Here is a 21,002-nt window from a genome sequence, read left to right as displayed (position 1 = left end):
AAAGGAATTGTTTCACGCTGTCATCTTGTGGGTTCTGTGGCTCCAGAATCCCTTGTAGAGGCTTGATTTAATGTTTTTTTTTCAAGGGAAACCAGGGAGACCTCAGGCAACTTCCTGCTTTTTCTCCACCATCTTGGCTCCCCCCATCAAGATGAGTCTTCTTGGTTCCAGGCCAAGCACACTATGCTCTAGGGTGCCACCGAGCTGCCCTGTGGTCATGATTTCCACTTTGTAATAAACAGTTAGAGATCTGGTGTTGCTGGATGCGTTTCTTCACATTTTTTTTTCGTTGATTCTCTTGATAGTCTTGACCTTTTATTCCTCGAGATGAATTTTGTTATTATTTTTCTAGCTGTATTTTGTTGGTGGTTTAATTGGTTTGACACTGAGTAAGTAAATTAATATAGGTAGAATTGTCATTTTATTTCATTGGCTCAGCCTACCCACGAGCAATTAATATTTCTCCTGTTTAGATCTATTTTTATTTGTGTGAAGAATATTTTGTATTTGTGTTCCTACAGTTCCTGGGTTTGTCTTGGCAGGTGGACTCCCAAGTATTTTATATTGTCTGCAGTTATTTTAAATGGAATTTCTCTTTCTATTACTTCCTGCTAGGTTTTGTTGCTGATATATTGAAATGCTGAAGATTCATGTGGGTTTATTTTATGTCCTGCAACTTTTATTTCAAGTAGTTTTTAGTTGCTTCTCTAAATATACCACCATATCATCTGCAAAGTGGTTAGTTTTATTTCTTTGAGGCCTGTTTTTTAATGCCTTCAATTTCTTTTTCTTGTCTTGCTGCTGCTGTTAGCATTTCTAGTACGATATTGAGTAACAGTGGTGATAATGGGCACCTCTGCTTCACCCCTGGTCTTGTTGGGAAAGCTTTTAGCTTATCCCCATCACAGATAGTGCTTGCTGATGGTTTTAGATAGGTATTGCTTATCATTTTGAGGAAAGCTAAATTTATTCCTATGCTTTCTAGTGTTTTTTAATAAGAATAGGTGGTGTATTTTGCCAAAAGTTTTTTCTACATCTATAGCTTGAATCATATGGTCTTTGTTATTTTTGATACTGATATGGTCCATCATGTTGATCTTTTTTTCTTATTTTGAACCAGCCCTGCATTCCTGGTATGAATCCGGTTAGAACATATGATCCTTGTGGTTTATTGCTGGAGTCTTTTTGCTAGTATTTTATTTCAAATTTTGCATTGATATTCATTAAGGAAATTGGCCTATAGTTTTCTTTCTGTGGTTTCACTCTTCTTGATTTAGGTATTAAAACCATATTTGTGTCATAGATGGAATTTGGCATGACTCCTCTATCTATTTTTTCAAACGGTTTATGTAGTATTGGAATTAATCATTCTTTAGGTATTTGGTAGAATTCACTTGTAAATCCATCTGATCCTGGGGATTTTTTCTCAAGGAGCTCATTTATGACTTGTTCAGTTTCTTTTTCTAAGATGGGGTTATTTAAGTATTATATTGCCTTTTTGGTTAATCTAGGCAATTTGTATTTTTGTAAATATTCATCCTTTTTACAGATTACCAGTTTTACTGGCATAGGATTGGGCAAAATATCTCCAAATATTTGCTTTAATTTTATCTTTGTTGGTGGTGCATTTACTCTTTTCATTTTTGATACTGATAATTTGGTTTTCTTCTTGCTTTACAAAAGTCACATTGTACAGTGGTTTTATCTTTTGTTGGTTTTTCTAGAAAACCAACTCCTAGATTTATTTTTTTAGTTCAATGACTTTTTGTCTTTGAATTTTATTCAAAACCTCTCCTTTAATTTTCAGGACTTTTATTTTGATGTTTACTTGGGGATTTAAAATTTGTTGTTTTTCTAGTCTTTTTTAATCTAGTTTTTTTTAGTTGTATGTCCAATTTGTTGATCTGTACATTTGCCCCTGAGTACTGCTTTCATGTATCCTACAAATTTTGGCATGTTATCTCATTAATGTTATTATCTTTAATGAAATTATTCATTGTTGTTAGGATTTGTTCTTTGACCTATTCATTCTTTAGGATTAGATTATTTAGCTTCCAATTAATCTTTAATATATGCTTCAAAGGCTCTTTATTGAATGTAATTTTTATTATACTTTGGTCTGAAAAGGGTGCATTTTGTATTTCTGCTTTTCTGCATTTGCTTGTGAGGTTTTTATACCCTAATACATAGTCAATTTTTGTAAAGATGCCACGCACAGCTAAGAAATAGGTGTATACCTTTCTATTTCCATTATATGTTCTCCAGAGGTCTGTCATCTAACTTTTCTGAAATTCTCTTCATCTCCTTAACTTCTTTCTTGTTTATTTTATGGTTAGATTTATCTAGTTCTGAGTGGGGAAAGTTGAGGTCCTCCCACTAGATGAATCTCTGTATCCAGCTGGGTGTGTATGTGTATTCTTCCCTCCTTTAACCAGTTTAGATGAGAGTGAGGTTCAAGGCCCAGCCAGTCTTCTCTCCCTGTTTTCCCCTCTATTATATAAACTCTTCCTTGGATGCCTCTTATGGGAGATAATTTTTCCTGTTCTCCCTCTTTCCTTACCCCTCCCCCGGGGCATCCTTTCTTCATCTTTCCTGTCTTCTGAAATTATCCAAAAATAATGGAGTTACACCTAAGTCCTCTGTCCAATTAGACTCCCTCTAAGACTCCTGGTGATGATAAAGTTATGAGGAGTTGCAGTATCATGTTCCCATATAGGAATGTAAACAGTTGAACCTTAATCAGTCAGTCTCTTGTGATTTCTCTTTCCTGTTTACCTTTTATGCTTTGTTTGAATGTTAGGCTTTCTCTTTACCTCTGGTCTTTTCATCAAGAATGTTTAAAAGTCCTCTACTTCATTAAATGTCTATTTTTCCACCTGAAGGATTATACTTAGTTTTCCTAGGTAGGTGATTCTTGGTTGCAATCCTAGCTCCTTTGCTTTCCAGAGTATCATATTCCAAACCCTCCATTCCTTTGCTGTGGTGGCTGCTAAATCTTATGTGATCCTGACGGTGGCTCCATGGCATTTGAATGGTCTCAGTAACAATATTTTGTCTTTGACCTGGGAGCTCTGGAATTTGGCTCTAGCATTTCTGGGCAGAGGAAGCAGTGCGAGCCCTCTGCCTGCAGACCCTCGGTCCCAGCACTCGCTGCTGCTAGCAGAGGGCCCCAGGGGGGAGTCTTAGGACCCCCCTGTTGAGGCAGTCACCTAAGATGGACCCAGCTCGGTACAAACTGTAGGGTTTTTTGGATGATTGGAAATTGCCTGAGCGGAGAGGAATGGGGTGGCAGGCTTTGTCTCGGGTCTGGTGACTGCGCTGATGAGTGTGCTCATGGCTCTGAGATACCATAAGCCATTTTTACAGGAGAAGCCGTTCTCCTGGTCTGTCCTGGTGGTCCTTCCACCTGGCACCCTGGTGTCCTCAGGCCACAGTGGCATGTGGCCCTTCCCCTTGGGGATCCAGGGTTTCAGTTTGTTAGCTTCCACCCGACAGAGAATGGCTGGAAGTATTTCTGTACAGATCTTTAGTTTATGTGATGAAAGTTATCTGTTTCATCTTCTCTGCTGCTCCATCCTTTGTGTGGGCAGGAATTCCTTTCCTACTCCTAGACTGGACAGGTGCCGTCTTCCTTACCCCTCTGATTTGTTGAGGACGTAACCTTTTGTGTCCAGGGCCCATGCCCAGGTGGAGAGCCTCTTGATGGCTGCTGTGAGCCACTGGCCCTTGCCTCACTTTGGCCAGGCTGCTGTCCGCTGTCCCCACACATCCCCCACAGCCTGGGTCTTGCTGTGCTCCACTGACCGACCCTTCTGCTTTTTACCTGCTGACGGTCCGTGCTTGGCCCCTTCTCTTCTTCCCTCACATTCTTCATTTCCCTTCAGAGCCTAGACCTCTGGTTCCTCCCAAGGAATCGCATCATTACTGGATCTTTCTCATACAGCTCTCAAAGCTTGGCTCCCCTTCCCCACCATTCTGTGCTTGTGAAATTGATTGTTTGAACCTAAGGGGAGGCTTGACATTCATCTGTGGCTACTCTGGTACAGTGATCAGGCAGACAGACAGACATCAGGGGTGGGGGAGGGAGGCAGGGAGGGAGCTGAGGAGGAGTGGGAGAGAGAGACAGACAGACAGGGAAGGTAGTGGGAGGGAGAGAGAGAGAAGACAGACAGGGAGGAAGGGTAGTGGGGGGAGAGAGAGAGGGAGGGGATTGGGAGGGAGAGAGATGAGGGGGAGTGGGAGAGGGAGGGAAGGAGGGAGAGAGACAGACAGACAGGGAAGGTAGTGGGAGGGAGAGAGAGACAGACAGGGGAGTAGGAGGAAGGGGGGAGGGAGGGAAGGAGGGAGGGAGAGAGACAGACAGGGAGGGAGGGTAGTGGGAGGGGAGAGATGAATGGGAGAGGGAGGAGGAGGGGAGGGAGGGAAGGAGGGAGGGAGAGAGAGACAGACAGGGAAGGGAGTGGGAGGGAGAGAGAGATGAGGGGGAGAAGGAGAAGGGGAGAAGGGAGGGAAGGAGGGAGGGAGAGAGAGTAATGGGGGGATGAAGGAGGGGAGTGGAGGGGGGGAGACAGACAGACAGGGAGGGAGAGGAATGGGGGGAGATTGGGCACTAGTGAGCATGCACTGGAGCCCCTCTGATGCTGGAGCCTGCCTCACTTGTTTTTGCTCCTGCACAGGGGGCAGAAGTGCCTGAGGTCAGAGCAGGTCAGGGAATGCTGCCGTCCAGCTCATCCACCTGTTTCCTCTGTCGTCGTCCTTGGCCTGTGTGCATATTTCTTTCCTTTTCAGGCGGTTTTGTCTGGTGATGAGAGGGAAGGCTTGAAGCATCCTGGGCTGATGCTAAAATATTCTACCTACAAGAATCTGGCACAGTTGGCGGCCCAGCGGGGTGACCTGGAAACAGCCATGGAGCTCTACTTGGAGGTAACGTCTGTCTGCAGCACCCACGGCCCCAGCGACTTGTGGCCACTTGGGGGTTGCTTGTCGAGGTCTGGGGGGTTTGGGGATCCCCACGGCCAGATGCAGATTGGCTCAGAAAACCCCGTCCCCACGATCTGTGTTCCCAGAGAGTTTTAATCTGGCTCAGCCCTGCTAGTGCCTCGATGGGCCTGGCCCATCTGACACTTTCAGCTCTGGTGATACAGAGCCTTCCCAAGTTCTGCCTTGGCAGGTGAAGAACGTGGCAGAGGCGCACCTCGCACTTGGTGATGGTGGTATTTCATCCCAACCTTGTCCTCAGAGTGGTCCTTGAGAGCTAGCTGTCCACTCCCAAATCTGTGGTTTTCTTCTGCATCTGTTTGTCTTCAGTGACAAGGGAGACTGGCTCCCCTCACCGCGCCCCCCCCCCGCCATGGCCTCTCTTCTCTGGGTAGATCTCCCTCGTCTTCGCATCATCCTAACGAGGTTCAGGGCGCTGCCCTCCTCTACCTCTGGTGCCCTATCTGTCCTGATGAAGCCTGGCCCATTTCCTTTGGGGGCCTTCTTGCCCCGTCCCCGTGGAGTGCAGAGGGGCTCAGCAGGCTCTTGTCCTGGGGCGGGGGTGGGGGTGGGGTGGACAGAAAGACAGAGAGTCCCTGCTGATACCTCCATGCTCACTGCCCGCCCCATATCAGCTCTAAATGATGTGACAGCCCCGTTCAGCTTCCTCTGCCTGGCCCTCAGCCCCCTCCCCCCCTCAGCCCCCTCAGCTACCTCCTCCCTTCAGCCCCCTCCTCCTCCTCTTGCCTCCCTTCTCCCCTCAGCCCCTTTCCCCCCAGCCCCTCCCCCTCTCACCCCCTCCCCATCTCCCTCCCAGCCTTCCTTAATCAGTTGGCTCTGCCTTGTTGGCTGCACTGCTCTGGGTTCTTGGAGTCGGGCTCCCTGATCCTTCCATATCATCCTCCACCCTCTTGTGCCCTTTGTCCTGCTTCTCACGTACTCCATGAGTAGAATCGGGGCCAGGATCTGGGCCAGGAGAGGCTTTGCCTTTACATTTTCCGAGCTCTCTCCTCCCTCCCTCCCAGTCACTTGCATGGATTCCACCCCTCACTAGGCCTCCTGCCTTTGAGGGGAGATGAAGGCAGACAGACCCATGCATCTGCCTCCAAGCGATGTTGCCCACCTCACCTGCACCCTCCTGCTGCCTGGCTGGGCCGTCCTGTCACACCTTCCGTGTTGGCTTCCTCTTCCTCTGCCACACCTTCCCAGCCCCCCTTAGCCACCCATGGCTCCCCCTCGGCTGAGACCCTGTCCCTATTTTACAAAAAAATGGAAGCCGTTTGCTGGGAGCTCCCCCTCTCCCCTTCTCTTCCTCATCTGCCATCAGTATCTCCTCCCACAATGAGGAGGCCTCACTCTTGACCAAGGTGACCCTCCTCCTGCTCAGCTGATCCCTTCTGTGCTATCTCCTCCAGCGGATTGTCCCCCCTGTTCCCCCCCCAGCCCAGCTTCTCTTCTCTCTCTCCCCCCTCCTGGCTACTCCTTCCTGCCTCCAAATACGCGCAGGCCTTCCCCATCTACCAAACACCCTCCCGAGATCCCTGCAGCCCCTGACTGGTCCTGTGTCTCTTCTGCCCTTTGTAGCTAAGCTTCAGGAAAAAGGTGTCTACACCCGGGGTTTCCTTTCAGCTCGTTCTTTCTTAATGATCTGTACAGTCTGATTTCTGACCTCAGTCCACCAAAAGTGCCCTCTCCAAAGTCACCAATGGCATCTTAGATGCCCATTCCAGTGGTCTTTTCTTCATCTTCATCCTCCTTGTCCTCTCTGCAGCCTCCATGGATCCCTCTGTCCTCCTAGATCCTTTCCTCTTTCTCCTGGTTTTCCTCTTCTCTCTCTGGTGCCTCCTTCTCTATCTCCATCCTCCTCCAGACCAGGCCCTCTCATCATGGGCATCCCCCAGGGCTCTGTCCTGGGTCCTCTGCCCTACTTTTCTGGGTGATCTCATCACTGCCCATGGATTTAATGACTGTCTCTGTGCTGATGACTCTCAGATCTGTCTCTCCTGCCCTGACCTGTCTGCTGACCTCCAGTCTCAAATGACCCAACTGCCTTTCATAAATCTCCAACTGGACATCCAGTAGACATATTACACTCAATGGGTCCAAAATGACTCCTGCCTTCCTCAGTCACTGTCGAGAGCACCCCCGTCCTCCCAGGTCCTCAGGCTCCCAGCCTCGGGGTCCTCCCGGGCTCCTCCCTCTCGCCCCCCAGATCCAATATGACTCCATGGCCTATTGACATCACCTCTGCAGCATCTCTCCAGTACACCCCCTTCTCTCTGATGCTGCTCTCCCCCTGGCATGGAGCCTCATCTCCTCATCCCTGGACTATGGCAGTAGCTGCTGGCAGGGCAAGGAGTCTGCTTGCCTCGATCTCTGTGCCCTCCAGTCCATCCTCCACTCAGCCTCCAAAGGGATCTCCATCAAGCTCAGGTGTGACGACCTCACCCCCTACTCAGTCACCTCCATTGGTTCCCTTTGGCCTTGACAAGTCACAGCCTTTCATGGCCAAGCACCCAGTTCACCTGTCTAATCTTGTACCCCATCCCCCCAGTATGCCTCATACAACATGCTCCATTTCCGAGGCCAGCTGGTGGTGCAGGATAGAGCCCTGGGCCTGGCGTCAGGAAGACCTGAGTTCAGATGCGACTTCAGACTCTCAGTGGCCCTGTGACTCTGGGCAGGTCACTTCCCTCTGCCTGCCTCAGTTTCCTCAACTGTAAAATGGAACAACAATAGCACCTCACTTTCAGAGTTGCTGTGAAGACTAAAAAGATAATGTTTGTCAGTTGCTTAGCCCCTTGTCTGGCACAGAATGAGGCACTTCCTCCTGCCCCCTCCTCCCCTCCCTTCATTCCTTCCTTTCCCTCCGTGACGTCTTCTCATTCTGCTCAAGGCCTTTCTTTCCCAGTGGACATCCTTGCTTTGCCCCTGGCCTTACTGGAAAGGCCTCTGGTGTTCCTTCCTTGCCTGTGATGTTGCTCTGGAGCTCTGAGCAGGTGGTCTCTGTGCCCTGGAACAATTAGACAGCTTATTAGGGAGATCCTGCCCCTTGTCTGTGGACTCTCCTTTTCCCTGGAACTTTGGGCCTTGGGACAGATGTTGCCAATGTTGTCTAGACCCTGGTGGTGTAGAGTGACAGTGGTCCTCACGAGTCCCAGGCTCCCAGTCATCCCTGCATATGTGCCATGGCCAAGCCTTCAGCCGCGTCTGTCTCCATGTTTCTAGGCCGTGATGCTGGACTCCACAGACGTCAACCTTTGGTACAAGATTGGCCGCGTGGCCCTGAAGCTGGTGTGCATCCCACTGGCTCGCCACGCCTTTGAGGAGGGGCTCCGCTGCAATCCTGACCACTGGCCCTGCTTGGACAACCTCATCACGGTCCTGTATACCCTCGGGGACTACACCAGTGAGTCCTGCCCCTTCTGGGGTAGGGAGGCGGGGCTTTGCCCTGAAATGTTGTTGGCCCTGAGGGACTGTCCTCCATAGGTAGCTTACCTGTCCACCCGGGCTGGAGGCCTTTTGCTGAAGAGGGGGTGCTCAGGGCTGCCCACAGTGCTGTGCCCCAAGCCTGGCAGGCTCTGCTTCCCCCCCTCCACCTCCAAGGGGCCCGTTCTGGCTGCCCTGGCTCCTGCGCCTTTCTCACACCTGCTGTGTACGACTAGCAGGACACAGTCCTCAAGGCCAGCGGGTTTCTTGCCTTTTGCCAAATCTTAGAGGAAGAGATGTGTGGCAGGGCATCAGAGGGATGCGCTTTGAGTCAGGGAGGATGGAGCTTCAGGGAGAGATGGAAAACAGGCTGGCAGGAGGGCTCCTTAGGAGACCGCCCTGTCGTCCCAGGTGGCCCAGTACCTACCGGCAGGAAAACCCAACATTACTTACTCGCCGTTGGGCCCTGGGCAGGCTAGACCTCTCTGGGCCTCGGTCTCCTCATACGTAAAAGGGGATTGGGACAGCTAGGGGGCGTGATAGTGTACAGAGCACCAGCCTGGAGTCAGGAGGACTTGTCTCCTCGAGTTCAAATCTGGCCTCAGACACTCACTAGCTGAGTGACTCTGGACAAGTCACTTAACCCTATTTGCCTGAGTTTCCCCATCTGTAAATGAACTAGAGAAGGAAGTGGCAAACCCCTCTAGTATTTCTACCAAGAAAACCCCAAATGGGGCTGTGGAGAGTCAGACACGACCATAGGACCGAAGCCCCAGGGTTGTTGTGAGGACTGAGAGACAGAGCTTACAGTGCCTGGCACACAGTGAGCGTCACCTCTGAGCTCTGCCCTTGGCTTCAGGCCTCCCCTCTGCCCCAGTGACTCCCCGGCCATGTCCTGGCCAGCCGGGGGAGGGCCTCAGCCCCTTGGGTCTCCCTTCCAGCTGGTCCCTCTCCTCCCTGCTCTGTCTTCTGCCCAGTTGCCTGAAGGACCTTTCTGAGCTATGGGCTTTGTTTGTTGTGTGCGCGTGCCTGCACCAAGTCGCCGCTGGTCTCCTAGGGGATGGTGTGGTCCATGTGCTGTGGGGGGCCAGTCTGGGCCAGGCATTTAGCCCCCTCAGCCCCACCCGCGGGCACCTGTGCGGAGGAGGGTCAGGGGCGCTGTGGCTGAAGGGTCAGCGTGAGACCAGCCAGTGCAGGAGAGCACATTCCTGTGTTCTTGCCTTGGTTTTTGCTTGCTGGGTTTTGTCTCTTCTTTTTCATTTAGGCAGCCCCAACCCTAACCCTAACAGCAAATGCTACCAACACAATGGAAAAAAAGAGTAAAAAGCCCATCTGTCCAAGATCCCCTCCTAGGCCAGTGAGAGGAGCAGGGAAGTGGAGTGAAGGCCCGCCTTGGGGCCAGGGAGCGGCCCACGAGGGCACAGCTCTGGATGAGCATCAGCTTCCTGTGGTCCCCCAAAGCCCCCAAGTCCACGATTGTTTGGCTGTAATTTCTCAAGGAGAGAACGAGGAGGGGAAGAGAGGGAAGAAGTGTTTCTGTGGCACCTTCTGGGTGCCAGGCATTGTGCCCAGCACCTTCCACGTATCACAGCCCTGGGTGGCAGTCGGGGGAGCCATGCTGACGCTGTCTTGGGACTCCGTTCTGGAGCCGGCTCAGTTCCTTTTCTGTTCAGTTGTGGTTCTTGTGAGAAACCTTTATTCGGTTGTGGGAACAGGGAGGAAACCTCATTGCAGTGTCTGCCCCTTGTCCTGCTTGGCTGGGAAGCTGGAGCCCCTCTCCCTGCTGCTCAGAGACCCTTAAGCAGGACCTCGGTGACGCCAACCAGAGCTGGTCAGATCTGAAGGTTGGGGCACAATTGTCCGTCATAGGTGGCCGTGGGCCTTCTCTGTGCCCAGTCATAGTATCTGTGTCCCTTTGATTGAGCACAGACGCTGGGGGAGCAGGGGATTGCACCTGTTGGCTCTTCTCTTCCCAGCTTCTGATGAGATGGACTGCCAGGAAGGGGGCGTCTGGCTGGGGCACCAAGGCACAGCAGGGAGGCCCAAAGAGCTGGGGGTGACGCGGGACATGCGTGGGGCCCTGCTGGAGGGGCGGGATGGTGACGTTTGGGGCTGCAGGGATGGGCCTGACTGTCTCCTCTCTGTCTGCAGCCGGCCTGTATTTCATCTGCAAAGCCCTGGAGAAAGATTGTAGGTACAGCAAAGGGCTGGTGCTCAAGGAGAAGATCTTTCAGGAGCAGCCATGCCTCCGCAAGGACTCCCTGCGCATGTTCCTGAAATGGTACCTCAGCCTCCCGGGTCTGCCTGTCCCCAGCGCGAGCGCCTGCCCCCCCGTGTCTGCCTGTCCCTGGCTCAAGCACCTGCCCCCTGTGCCCATTGGTCCCTGGCTCACACGCCTGCCCCCCCACAGGCCCTCCTACCGCGGTGATGTTTACTCACCAGAGTGGCCCTCTGAAGTCTGCCGGGCCCTTGGCTCTGGCCCTGTGGCCCTGCCTTGCTCTGCAGGGTGGGTGGGTAGGAGGGCAGGCCATGTCAGCCGTGGGAGCCTCTGCTCAGAAGCTCTGCTTGCTTTCCTTTTTCCCGTTGCCTCTCCTCATGGGGCCTATTCTCTCTCCCCCAAGCTCTGGACATGATCGGGGACCCCTGACCTTGCCCTTCTCCTCTGAGGGCCCCTTGGGGAGCCTGGTTGGCATGCACCGAGGACATGGGGTGGTACGGCCTCTGCTTGTGGACCCCCAGGCGGGGGGCCCTTGCTGGGACAGCTTGTGGCAGTGGGAAGCGCTCCTTAGTTGGCCATTTACTGCTCTGCCCTGTGGGGCGGGCCCTCTTGGCTCTTCCTCATCCTGCTTGTCCACCTATAGGCCCTCTCTGGCCTGGCTCGGACCCTTGGGCTGAGCGCAGTCCTCTGTAGGAATCTCCTTCAGGACTGCCTTCTCCCATGCTCTGTCCCAGACACCATAGCAGAGGGGGGCCCAGTCAGCAGCAGAACATGAGTCTCAGGTCCTTCTGGTGCCATGTTTATTATGGCATCGCGGGACGGGCCACAAGAGGTTCGTCCTCATGCCAGAGGGACCATGGCCTGGCATGACTGCTCTGCTTTCCCACTCGCGCCACACTTGGTCTCCATGCAGCCCTTCCCCGGCCCTGTCCTCCAGACCTGTTGTCCGTGCTTTCTACCCTTCTGTCCCTGCTCCCATCATCCATTCTCCAAACCGAGTATGCCAGACTTAGCCCACTCACTGCGCCTCCTGGGGGGGTCAGTCAGCACACACCGTCACTGTCCCTCTCAGAGTGGGGACGTACTCTCCGGGTGGGCTCTCCTCAGCCCCAGGGCCTGGGCCTTCTCCCAGTCTGGCTCCTGGAGCCAGGACTGTCACACCGACCTCTGCCTGTTGCCCTCCCCTCTTGAGCCTTTGAAAAAAACTAATTTTTTTCAATCAGCAAAGGTCCACTTTGTTCGTATTTCCGTTCTCCTTCCTCCTCCCCCCAATTTGAGAAAGAACCAAACCCCATTACAAGCGAGCAGTCCAGCAAAAACCTGGTCCACAACATGCTTGTCTCCTCCCGCCCTCTCTCTGAGGAGGGCAGGGCAGTCCTCACCCTCTGAGTCATCCTTCTTGTAGAAAGGGTTCTTTTGGCTCTGCTCACCTCCCTCAGTGTCAGTTCATCCACATCTTCCCCACCTTCTCTGAGGCCGTCCATGGCACAGTAACGTTGTGTCACATTTCTGTGCCATCCCTTATTTGGCTGCTCCCTCGGGTCCCACTTTCTTGCCACCATGAAAAGAGCTGTTATAAATATTTTGTATGTCCTTAGAGTTTGTTTTTGAGTAGCTAGGTGGCCAGCTATAGGGTGCAGTGGATAGAGCGCCAGGAAGACTCATCTTCCTGGATTCAGATCTAGCCTAGCTGTATGATCCTGGGCAATTCATTTTACCCTGTTTGCCTCAGTTTTCTCATCTGTAAAATGAGCTAGAGAAGGAAATGGCAAACCACTCCAGTATCTTTGCCTAGAAAACCTCTAATGGGGACGAAGAATAAGACATGACTGAAAGGGGTAAACAACGAGTTTGTTTTGCTTAGGACTAATCCCTCCCTTACTCTACCCTCCTATATTTCCTCCACCTCCTTTTCCTCTTTTCCTACTGTTTCCCTGATGAATGAAATGTATTTCTGAGCCCAGCTGGGTGGGCATTTTCCCTTCTTCCCTGTCTTTCGGTTCTTGAGCTCATCAAGCCCCAGTGGGCCTACTCCCAGGCTCTTCTGTAACCCTGATGCAGATGGAGCTCCAAAGGGGCCTCACATTGGAGTAGGCTGTTCATTCTTGATCCTTGGTCACTCCAATTGACTTGCCTCTGCCTCCCTTCCCTCCTGGGTCTGTGCTTCAGAGTTTCTCTGCACCTCTGCTCTTTTCCTCAGCTAGGCTCAGAAGTCCTCTGCTCGTCCAGGGCCCATTGCTGTCTCATGTGCCCAGCTCTCTGCTCCTGCGTGACAGTGGCTGCTTGGTCTTGGGGATGCTGATTGGAGCTCTTCTTCCTCTGTGGGTGCTGGCCAGTGGCCTTTCTTTGAGCCGGATCGATGCTTGGGGGGGGGTGGCTCAGGGGTGGGGGGGCGTCTTCTCTGGGTCTATTCCTTTGGGACCCGCTTCGTCCCGCTTCGTCCCCCTTACCCTGAGCCATGAGTTCTTTCTTTCCCCTCAGCTGCTCTCATTTCAATTCTCTTTTGTTCCCCTTTTGCTCCGTCTCTTCCAGAAAGTCTGATTGTGCTTGTGTGTGCGTCATGTTCTTCTGCATGTGTGTCCCGGGCATCCCAGCCACCCGAAGGGCTCCTCAGGGACCTTCCTTTTGGGTTCGCCCATTCTGGGCCTGCTGCTGCGAGGCGAGGTCAGGGGTTGGGGCAGGCCGGGGGGGCGGCAGCGTGTCTGCCAGTTCCTGACGTGGGTTAGATGCTGCTGCCCTTGGCCTCTTGGCCTGGGATTCCTGCCCTGGCTCCTCCTCTGCAGCTTCCATGCGCGTCGGGTGCCCTGGGGTGGGCCCAGGAACTCACCGTGACCTGCTTGGGTCTCCTGACCAGGACTGTTGGGTGTTTTCTGGTCACGTTTGGGGGAGGTTTGGGGGGGAGCACCTGCGTTCCTGCTTCTCTGCCCTCTCGGTCCCTCCTGCAGTGAAGCTTCCAAGGCTTTTGTGGACCTCTCCTCCCTGCCCAGCTGTGCTTTCTCTGGAGGCCCCCGGGTTCTGTCCTCCGTCCTCCTCGTCTTCCTCCCATGAATCACGCCCAGCCCCAGCCTCCATGCTCCCACCTTTCTACCACTCCCGAGAAGCGAGGGTTGTTAGGCAATCCCAGCAGGGCCGGCCTGCACTTCTTCACTTTGTCCTTCCCCAGCACTTGCTGGCTTGACCCTGACTTCCCTCCAGGGATGGTGGCTGTTCCCATGCCTCAGTCACCCCCTTGGGGCCCTGAGGAGGGCAGGTGTTCCTGCCAGCTAGAGACCCCTCGGCTTTATGAGCATGACTGCCCACTCCACGCTCCTGCTGCCCCCTGGTCCCACCCCCCATATCTCCCTCACAGCGTGTGCTGTCCGGCCCGTCATCTCTTGCCTGCTCCTTGAGCTCTGGCTTCCTCCTCCAGACACTTGGTCCCCCTGCCAGCCTTGCATGGAGTGGGTGCTCAGGGGTCTGCTGGACAACTGTTTTGAGCTTGGGGTTGCCTCTCTTCCAGGAGTCTGGGCTCCTGGCACGTGACGTCGCACTTTCCTGGTGTGTTGCAGGGTCACCCCTGAGGGCCCCTCCCCAAGGCAGAGACGGCCCTGAATAAGCCTAGGGCAGGGTCGGTCCGATGGCCTGCACCCACAGACGCTTTGGTCAGCGCACTCCCCTTGGGTGCACGGCAGACTGAGGCGGCCCAGAGGGGGCCCTGTGGAGCTCCACCTCACCATGGTCTTTTCTGTCTCTGCCTGGATCCCAGTGACATGTCCATCCATGACGTGACTGTGAGCACCATGGAGACAAAGGCCATTATTGATGAGGCGCTGGACCTGCGTGAGAAGAGGCAGGCGCTGCTGCTGCGCGAGAAGGAGGCGGACCTCCACCTGACTCAACCTATCCCCTTCTTCACGTAGGTGCTCCTCAGTGGCCTTGGCAGGCTTGGAGGGTGGCCCATGGCTACCCCGCAGGCCCTTGGGGGCGGGGACTTCTTTGCCTGAGAACAGAAAGAGCTGCTCAGTTCTCCCTTTGCTTCTGTCTGTGCTGCTGGGAAGAAAGACCTCGGGACTCTGACAGAATCTAGATGTACACTGGGAGCTGACCCCCAGGGTGATGAGAGATCCCCTCGCTGACCCCTGGGTCGTGAGGGGGCCCCTGCCTGTCCTCCAAGGTGGTGAGGGGGCCCCTCGCTGTCCTCCAAGGTGATGAGGGGGCCCCTCGCTAACCCCCGGGCCATGAGGAAGCCCCTTGCTGACCTCATTCTTTTGGAAGCCATGTGGGTCATGTGACCCTCTGTCAAGAAGCCTCAGCAGTGGTCCAGTGGCTGTCCCCATGGGTCCCTCCTCCCTGGAGGTTCGCTGTTGGCTCAGTCATGGCATTTGAGAGGAGGAGGTGGGACCTCCTTGTTAGGAGATGTCTGGCCTCTGCTGCTGTTGACCCCTTGGGCCAGTCACTTGAGTAAAAGCAGAGACAGGGCCTCCCCGCCAAGGAGAATCCACGATGCAGTGCCAGAGGGTGCTGGTTCCTGGGATGCGCTGGGACGGCGGGAGCCCCGAAGTTCGGCCTGCCCCTCTGCCCCTCCCAGTCTCTGAGCCCACAAAGGGCTGCTCCCTGGGCCGGGCAACCGACCACCATGGAGGGGACGGGCAGTGGGGCCGCGGCCCCTTTGAGGCTGTGCTCAGAATCTGGGGATGCGGCGTGGTGAGGGGGAATACCGGAGGAGTATCTCTTCCCTCATGTGAAGGGGCAGGGCCAGGCCTAGCCTCCTCCTTGGGGGGGCCGGACCTGGCTGTGATGGGGCCTGCTCTGAGTTTGCCTCTTGCTGTCCAGGTGGAAGTGCCTCGGGGAGAGCTTGCTGGCCACCTATGCCCACTTCACATCCTGCGACCCCCCTCAGCCCAGCTTGGGCAGGAGAATCGAGCTTTCGGAGTACCGAGACCCTGCCATGCACTCTGTGCCCACCCCGCCTTCTGCCACCGTCAGCGTCCCCCTGCCCCCCCCCGTCGTGGCCTCGGCGCCAGAGCCGCTGTTCCCCTATGCTGCCGTGGTGCCCAGTTTTTCTCTCCCCAGCCAGAGCTTGTTGGAGGCTGTAGCTCCACTAGGTGAGTCAGGGCTCAGCATTTGCCAAGAGAAGGTGGGCACAGGGCCAGAGTGGGGGAGCATCCCCCCCCAGGGCTGGGGGTGTCCTCAATTCATGTTGGACATGAATCTCCCTCCTTTCTGGAGATTGGTAACAAGCCACGTTTCTAATGCTTCGTGGGTGGTGCCTTATGGTGGGCCAGTGAGACATCCTTTGCAGTGAGGGAAACTGAGGCTCAGTTAAGTGAAGGGTCATTCCAGGGTCACACAGTCAGGAAGTATGTGTGTGTATAATTGTGTGGCATATGTGGTATGCGTGTGCGTATGTGTGGCATGTATGTGTGGTCCATAAGTGTGTCTAGTGTGTGCATGTGGTATGTATAAGTAAGTGTGTCTGCAGGTGTGTGGTGTGTGTATAAGGTGTATGTGGTATGTGTGGTGACTGTGTCTGTATGTGTCTGTGGTGTGCATGTGCGGAGTGACGATAAAAAGGATTGACAGACACAGTTTCTGGGTAATGTAGCCATTTTATTACTAAGGCCGGTGCGTTTGTTAATGAAAGGACGGTCCTTTGGCCGTCTCTCTTAGCCCAGAGACCATCATGGCGGCCGGCTCCCCATTCACGTGCCCTTGATGAGCAGATGTTCCGGAGGGTGGGACTCCGCCCTGATTGGATAAAAGTTAACGAGGGGCTGAGAGTGACATCATGTCCCCCTTGGAAAGAGAGGTTCCCCCACACACAGACCACCTGCAGCCTGGGGCAGTGCCCTAGGGTACCCCATCCTTCACCCCCAAGCCTGAGCAGAGCCCCAGGGCTGCTCCTGGGGGGGAGGTCTGAACAAGAAAGTTTGTCCACTCTCATTCTCAGCAATGTGCTTCAGGAGACTGAACTTTTTAAGATCAGGATTTAGAAAATGAGGGAAACTGCATCTCCCTGAGGCATGGGTTCTTAGTATGTGTGAGTGTGTACGCGTGGTGTGTGCGTGGCGTGCACGTGTGTGTACTCCCTGGGCGCTCCGCCCTGCCCACGGCCCGCTCTGACCACCGGCTTGGCCATGCAGGGGACTCTTCTGGGGGGGACAAATCCAAGAAGGGTGTGAAGCGGAAGAGGCCGATGGCGGAGGAGAGCGGGGAGACGGCCAAGAGGCGGTCCGCACGTGTCCGCAACACCAAGTGTAAGAAGGAGGAGAAGGTCGACTTCCAGGAGCTGCTGCTCAAGTTCCTGCCACCCAGGTGCTGGGGACAGACTGACGGACGGGGGGGGCAGGGTGGGAGTAGGGCCGGGCAGCCCCTTTTCTGCCACCTGGCACCATCCCTGGGGCAGCGAGCCATCCCTGATGCTCTGGGCCCCTGCCCTCAGGGAGGCCCGGTCGGCACCAGCAGTGTGGGTGTGGGTGTGTGTGGGAGGAGCAGCCAGGCGGCCCCCCATCACCAGCCCAGAGGTGGGGAGAGACACACAGGGAGGGGGGGGTTGTCTTTGTGGGGGACCCTGGCTAAGCCTTTCCTCCCTGAGCCTGCGTGTTAGACCCATCCTTGTCCAGTGATGCCTTCAGGATCCCTCCTGGGGGCTCACCCTCAGTGGGGAGGCCACATGTGTGTGCTGCATGCCCCCCAGGCCGTCCATCTGTCCTTCTTGAGTGCACTTTGTGCTGGGCTGGGCTGGGCCAGGGAAAGGTCATTATGGAGGCAGGGCTCAGGGCCTCCATATGGGCAGGGAGGGGCTGCAAGGTGATGTGAAGAAGGGATGGGTTGTGATGGAGGCAGCGGCAGGGAGGCCTGCCATCCCAGGGAGATGGTGAGGTGGGATGGCGGCAGACGGGCCCTCGCTGGCTTGGGGGTCAGTCAGTCTAGAAAGCCAGCTCCCCCCACACCACTGGGGGCTCTCAGGTGATGGAGGCATCAGACTTGGCCTTCCTCCTCGGCACAAGGTTCTGTCAGGCTAGGTCACAGGCACAGAAGAATGCGTGCCGCTGCTCCCTGTGTGCCCACACTGTGCAGGGCACCTGGCCCATGAGGACCACGGTGAGCCAGCATCTGGCCTCTGAGGTCTTGAGCAGCAAGGCCGATTCACCAATAGGTCACACGAGTCCATAGATGGCGGTAACTGAGGAGGGGAGACCGGGAACGTAGGAAGAGGCATTGAATGCTGCTCTCGCTGACTGCAGGGAAGACAGGGAAGGCTTCCTGGGTTGCGCCAGCGGAAAGGAGGAGGAAGCCAGGAGGGAGGGGCAGCCAGTGCGGCAGCTGGATTGGAGCCTCAGATCCTGCCAGGCCCCGGCGGTGGGTGGCTCTGTGGGAAGTGTTTGGGAGCGCGAGCCGGGGTGATTACTCAGTGTGGTCCTAGTGGAGGCGACGACGGTCACACTGTGAATCTGCACAGAGGAAGATCAAAAGCGACAATGACCCAGAGGAACAGGATTGGGAGAGTGGCGATGGCGGCCCAGGTGCTCCTCGGCAAAGGGCCCAACTGAGGGGCTCCGAGTGGCCTGAGGGCCACGGCGGCTCTGTTTGAGGGGATGGTGAAGGGCAGACTCGGAAGCTCATGAGAGAGAGATGCAGGTTCTGCCCTCATCCTAGCTTCTGTCTCTGTCCCCGGGAGTGCCCTCCAGCTCCTGGACAGGCCAATTAAAAGGACACCAAGCGGTGGCTGCTTCTCCCCCACAGCCGATCCGGGCTGTTCTCTTAGGGACGCTGAGGATCAGGGTCAGACGTTACCCTCTGTTGGAAAGCTGGCCAGTTATCCAGATGGCTGTACAGAAAAGGGACGTGGAGGTGAGGGCCTTGGCCCTGGGAGCCTCCTGACTCCCGGCTGAAAGCTCCAAGGAGGGGAGAGTAAATCAGTGGTGTCTTGGGGGCCCTCGACGGAGGGGAGAGGGTATTTAAGAGCCGCTGGGACAGGTGGTTCATTCACAGAACCTGGCTCTGTTGTCAGTGTGCCCCATCAAATGAAGCGCTGCCCATGTCCTCTGACGTGGTAGTCCTCAGCTGAGCAGAGCTGCCAGAAAAAAAGGGAGATTTGGGTAAATTTAACAGTTCCAGGACTAGGAGAGAGAGGCCTTCACACCAGACTTACTAATCTTGGACCATAATGAATACTATCCTTTCACTCTCATAGCTGTTACCATACCCCTTGAAAGCAGATAGTCTGTCTATAGATATGAAAAAAAATGCTCCAAATCAATATTAATTAGAGAAATGCAAATTAAAACAGCTCTGAGGTACCACCTCACACCTGTGAATGTTGGAGGGGATATGGGAAGTTGGGGCAACTCATGCACTGTTGGTGGAGTTGTGAACTGGTCCTAGTATTCTGGAGAATAATTTGGAATCATGCCCAAAGGACTAGCAAACTGCATCCCCTCTGACCTAGCAATGCCCCCAATAGGTCTGTATCCCAAAGAGATTAAAGGGAAAAAAAGGAAGAGGATATCTAAATATTTGTAGCAGCTGTTTCTGTGGTGGCAACGAATTGGAAATTGAGGGAATGGCTGAACAAATCATGGTATATGATGTGATAGAATACTGTTGTATTATGAGAAATGACAAGCAGGAGGATTTCAGAAAAACCTGGAAAGACTCATGTGAACTGATATAGAGTGAAGTGAGCAGTACCAGGAGAATGCGGCACACAGTAACAGCAACATTGTACAATGGAAGAACTGGGAACGATTTGGCTATTATTAGCAGTGCCCGAGAGTTGTGAACTACCTCCAGAGAAGGGACTCATGGACTCAGACTGCAGATGGAAGCAGACTTTTTTCCTTCTTTTTTTCCCTTGACATGGCTAAGGTGGAAATGTTTTGCAAGATTTCATATGGATGATGGGTATCATTGTATTTCTTACCTTCTCAATGGATGGGGGAGGGGTTGGGAAGGAGAGAAGAATTTGGGACTGAAAATAAAAATTAAAAAAAAAAAGGAAGACAATAGGTATTCTGCCTTCCAATTGGCGACAGCCAGTCAGACTAAGAGGCCGCAGCTTGCCGCTTCACTGACAGTGGGGGCCCGGCTCAGGACATTGGGTCAGCCCACTGATGGCACTGATGGTGCGGGACTCCGGGATGGAGTGGGGCCATGTGCATCGAATGCCAGGCCGGACCAAGAATGTGCTTGTCTCTCCTTGGGACCCTTCTGTGGTGGAAATGTGCAACCATGTTGCCTGTCTAATCTCAGGTTAATAACAGCTGGCATCGATAGAGCACTTGTGGGTTCGCTCATTTTGTCTTCATGACCATTTCACAGATGAGGAAGCTGAGGCAGGGAAAGGGTGAATGAAGGGTCATCCAGCCAGTAAATGCCTCAGGCTGGATGCCAGGCTCATGCCCCCAAATGGCATATTGTGAAGCGTTGCAGATTCAACAAAAAGCTCGTCTAGAGACCCATTGCAAAGGCTTTTTGGGATGAATCTGGAAAGAACCATAAACTACTGAAAAGTGGGAAAAATCTGTAAGCTTTCATCTCTTCTTTTGAAATGTGTTGCTATGGATGCCTCTTGTGTTTAGATCAGCGCGTTCCCCCCTCCCCATGCCCAGAGCCGTTCTCTGTGAGGTTCTGAGCCTGGGCTGGGGAGGAAGGTGATGAGTTCTACTTTGGCCCTGTGTGGTAGAGCTGCCTTTGACACCCCCCCCCACCCCTGGGCAGTGTCTAGCCTGCGGTGGGCAGTGTGGGATGGCCGTCTGCCTTGGGGCGGCTGCTGCTTGTGCAGGGCCTCGTTTTATAGGGGAGCTAGGCTTCTGAAGCACAGAGACCCAAAAGAGAGGGAGAAAGAGAAGTGTTTCAGGGCTGACAGAGCGAAGATTTCCTCCTGGGTGGGGTCAGCAAATGGCCCAAGGTCAGGAGTGGTGGGCCCAGGGGCTTGGTGATGCCTCCTTTCTCTCTGAGAGTACCCCTGACCCTGTGTCCCTTCCCTTGGAAGCGTGTACATCAGAGAGCAGTGGCGGCTGGGGTGGACCTTCTCCTTGACTAGGCCTTCTGGGCTGTGTTTGTGCAGGTTAAGAAAACTGGACCCCGAGGAGGAGGATGACCCCTTCAGTAACTATGAAGTCCAATCAGAAATCAAGCAGGAGAACTTCCCCAGTGTGGGCACGCACAGACTGTCATTTGACTCCACCACGTTTGTGGAATCAGGTAGGAGTCTGGCCGCCTGCTCTGCCCTGCTTGTCTTTTTTATCCCTGCTTGGTTTCCATGTCCCTTTGGCACAGGGTCGTTTTGGGCCCTTATGGCCCTCCCAGGGGCCCGTCCCTCACTGCAAACCAGCTGGCTTTGGAGTTTGCTGCTAAGCTGACCTGTGGGTGGGCAGGGAGCACCTCTGTCCCA

The 21,002-nt window shown here is 54.0% G+C and overlaps 1 protein-coding gene across 4 annotated transcripts in view; it reads left to right on the top strand.

The window, feature by feature from the left end:
* CABIN1 (calcineurin binding protein 1) overlaps nt 1–21,002 on the top strand; it is a 108,122-nt gene that overhangs the window by 10,724 nt on the left and 76,396 nt on the right. For all 4 annotated transcript variants that reach the window (XR_013485626.1, XM_020977566.2, XM_020977564.2 and 1 more), the window contains exons 5-11: nt 4,789–4,923; nt 8,206–8,386; nt 10,558–10,687; nt 14,370–14,519; nt 15,437–15,708; nt 16,747–16,918; nt 20,676–20,812. Coding sequence is in view for 3 of the 4 variants with exons in the window: in XM_020977566.2 (XP_020833225.1) it covers nt 4,789–4,923; nt 8,206–8,386; nt 10,558–10,687; nt 14,370–14,519; nt 15,437–15,708; nt 16,747–16,918; nt 20,676–20,812 (1,177 nt within the window). In the remaining variant the exon portion in view is untranslated. The remainder of the gene's footprint in view (nt 1–4,788; nt 4,924–8,205; nt 8,387–10,557; nt 10,688–14,369; nt 14,520–15,436; nt 15,709–16,746; nt 16,919–20,675; nt 20,813–21,002) is intronic.

The sequence above is a fragment of the Phascolarctos cinereus genome, unplaced genomic scaffold, assembly GCF_003287225.1.
Source record: "Phascolarctos cinereus isolate Bilbo 61053 unplaced genomic scaffold, phaCin_HiC Scaffold_4;HRSCAF=312, whole genome shotgun sequence".
Classification (NCBI taxonomy): domain Eukaryota; kingdom Metazoa; phylum Chordata; class Mammalia; order Diprotodontia; family Phascolarctidae; genus Phascolarctos; species Phascolarctos cinereus.
Note: the sequence above shows the minus strand (reverse complement) of the source record. Positions and strands in the feature narration are given on the sequence as shown.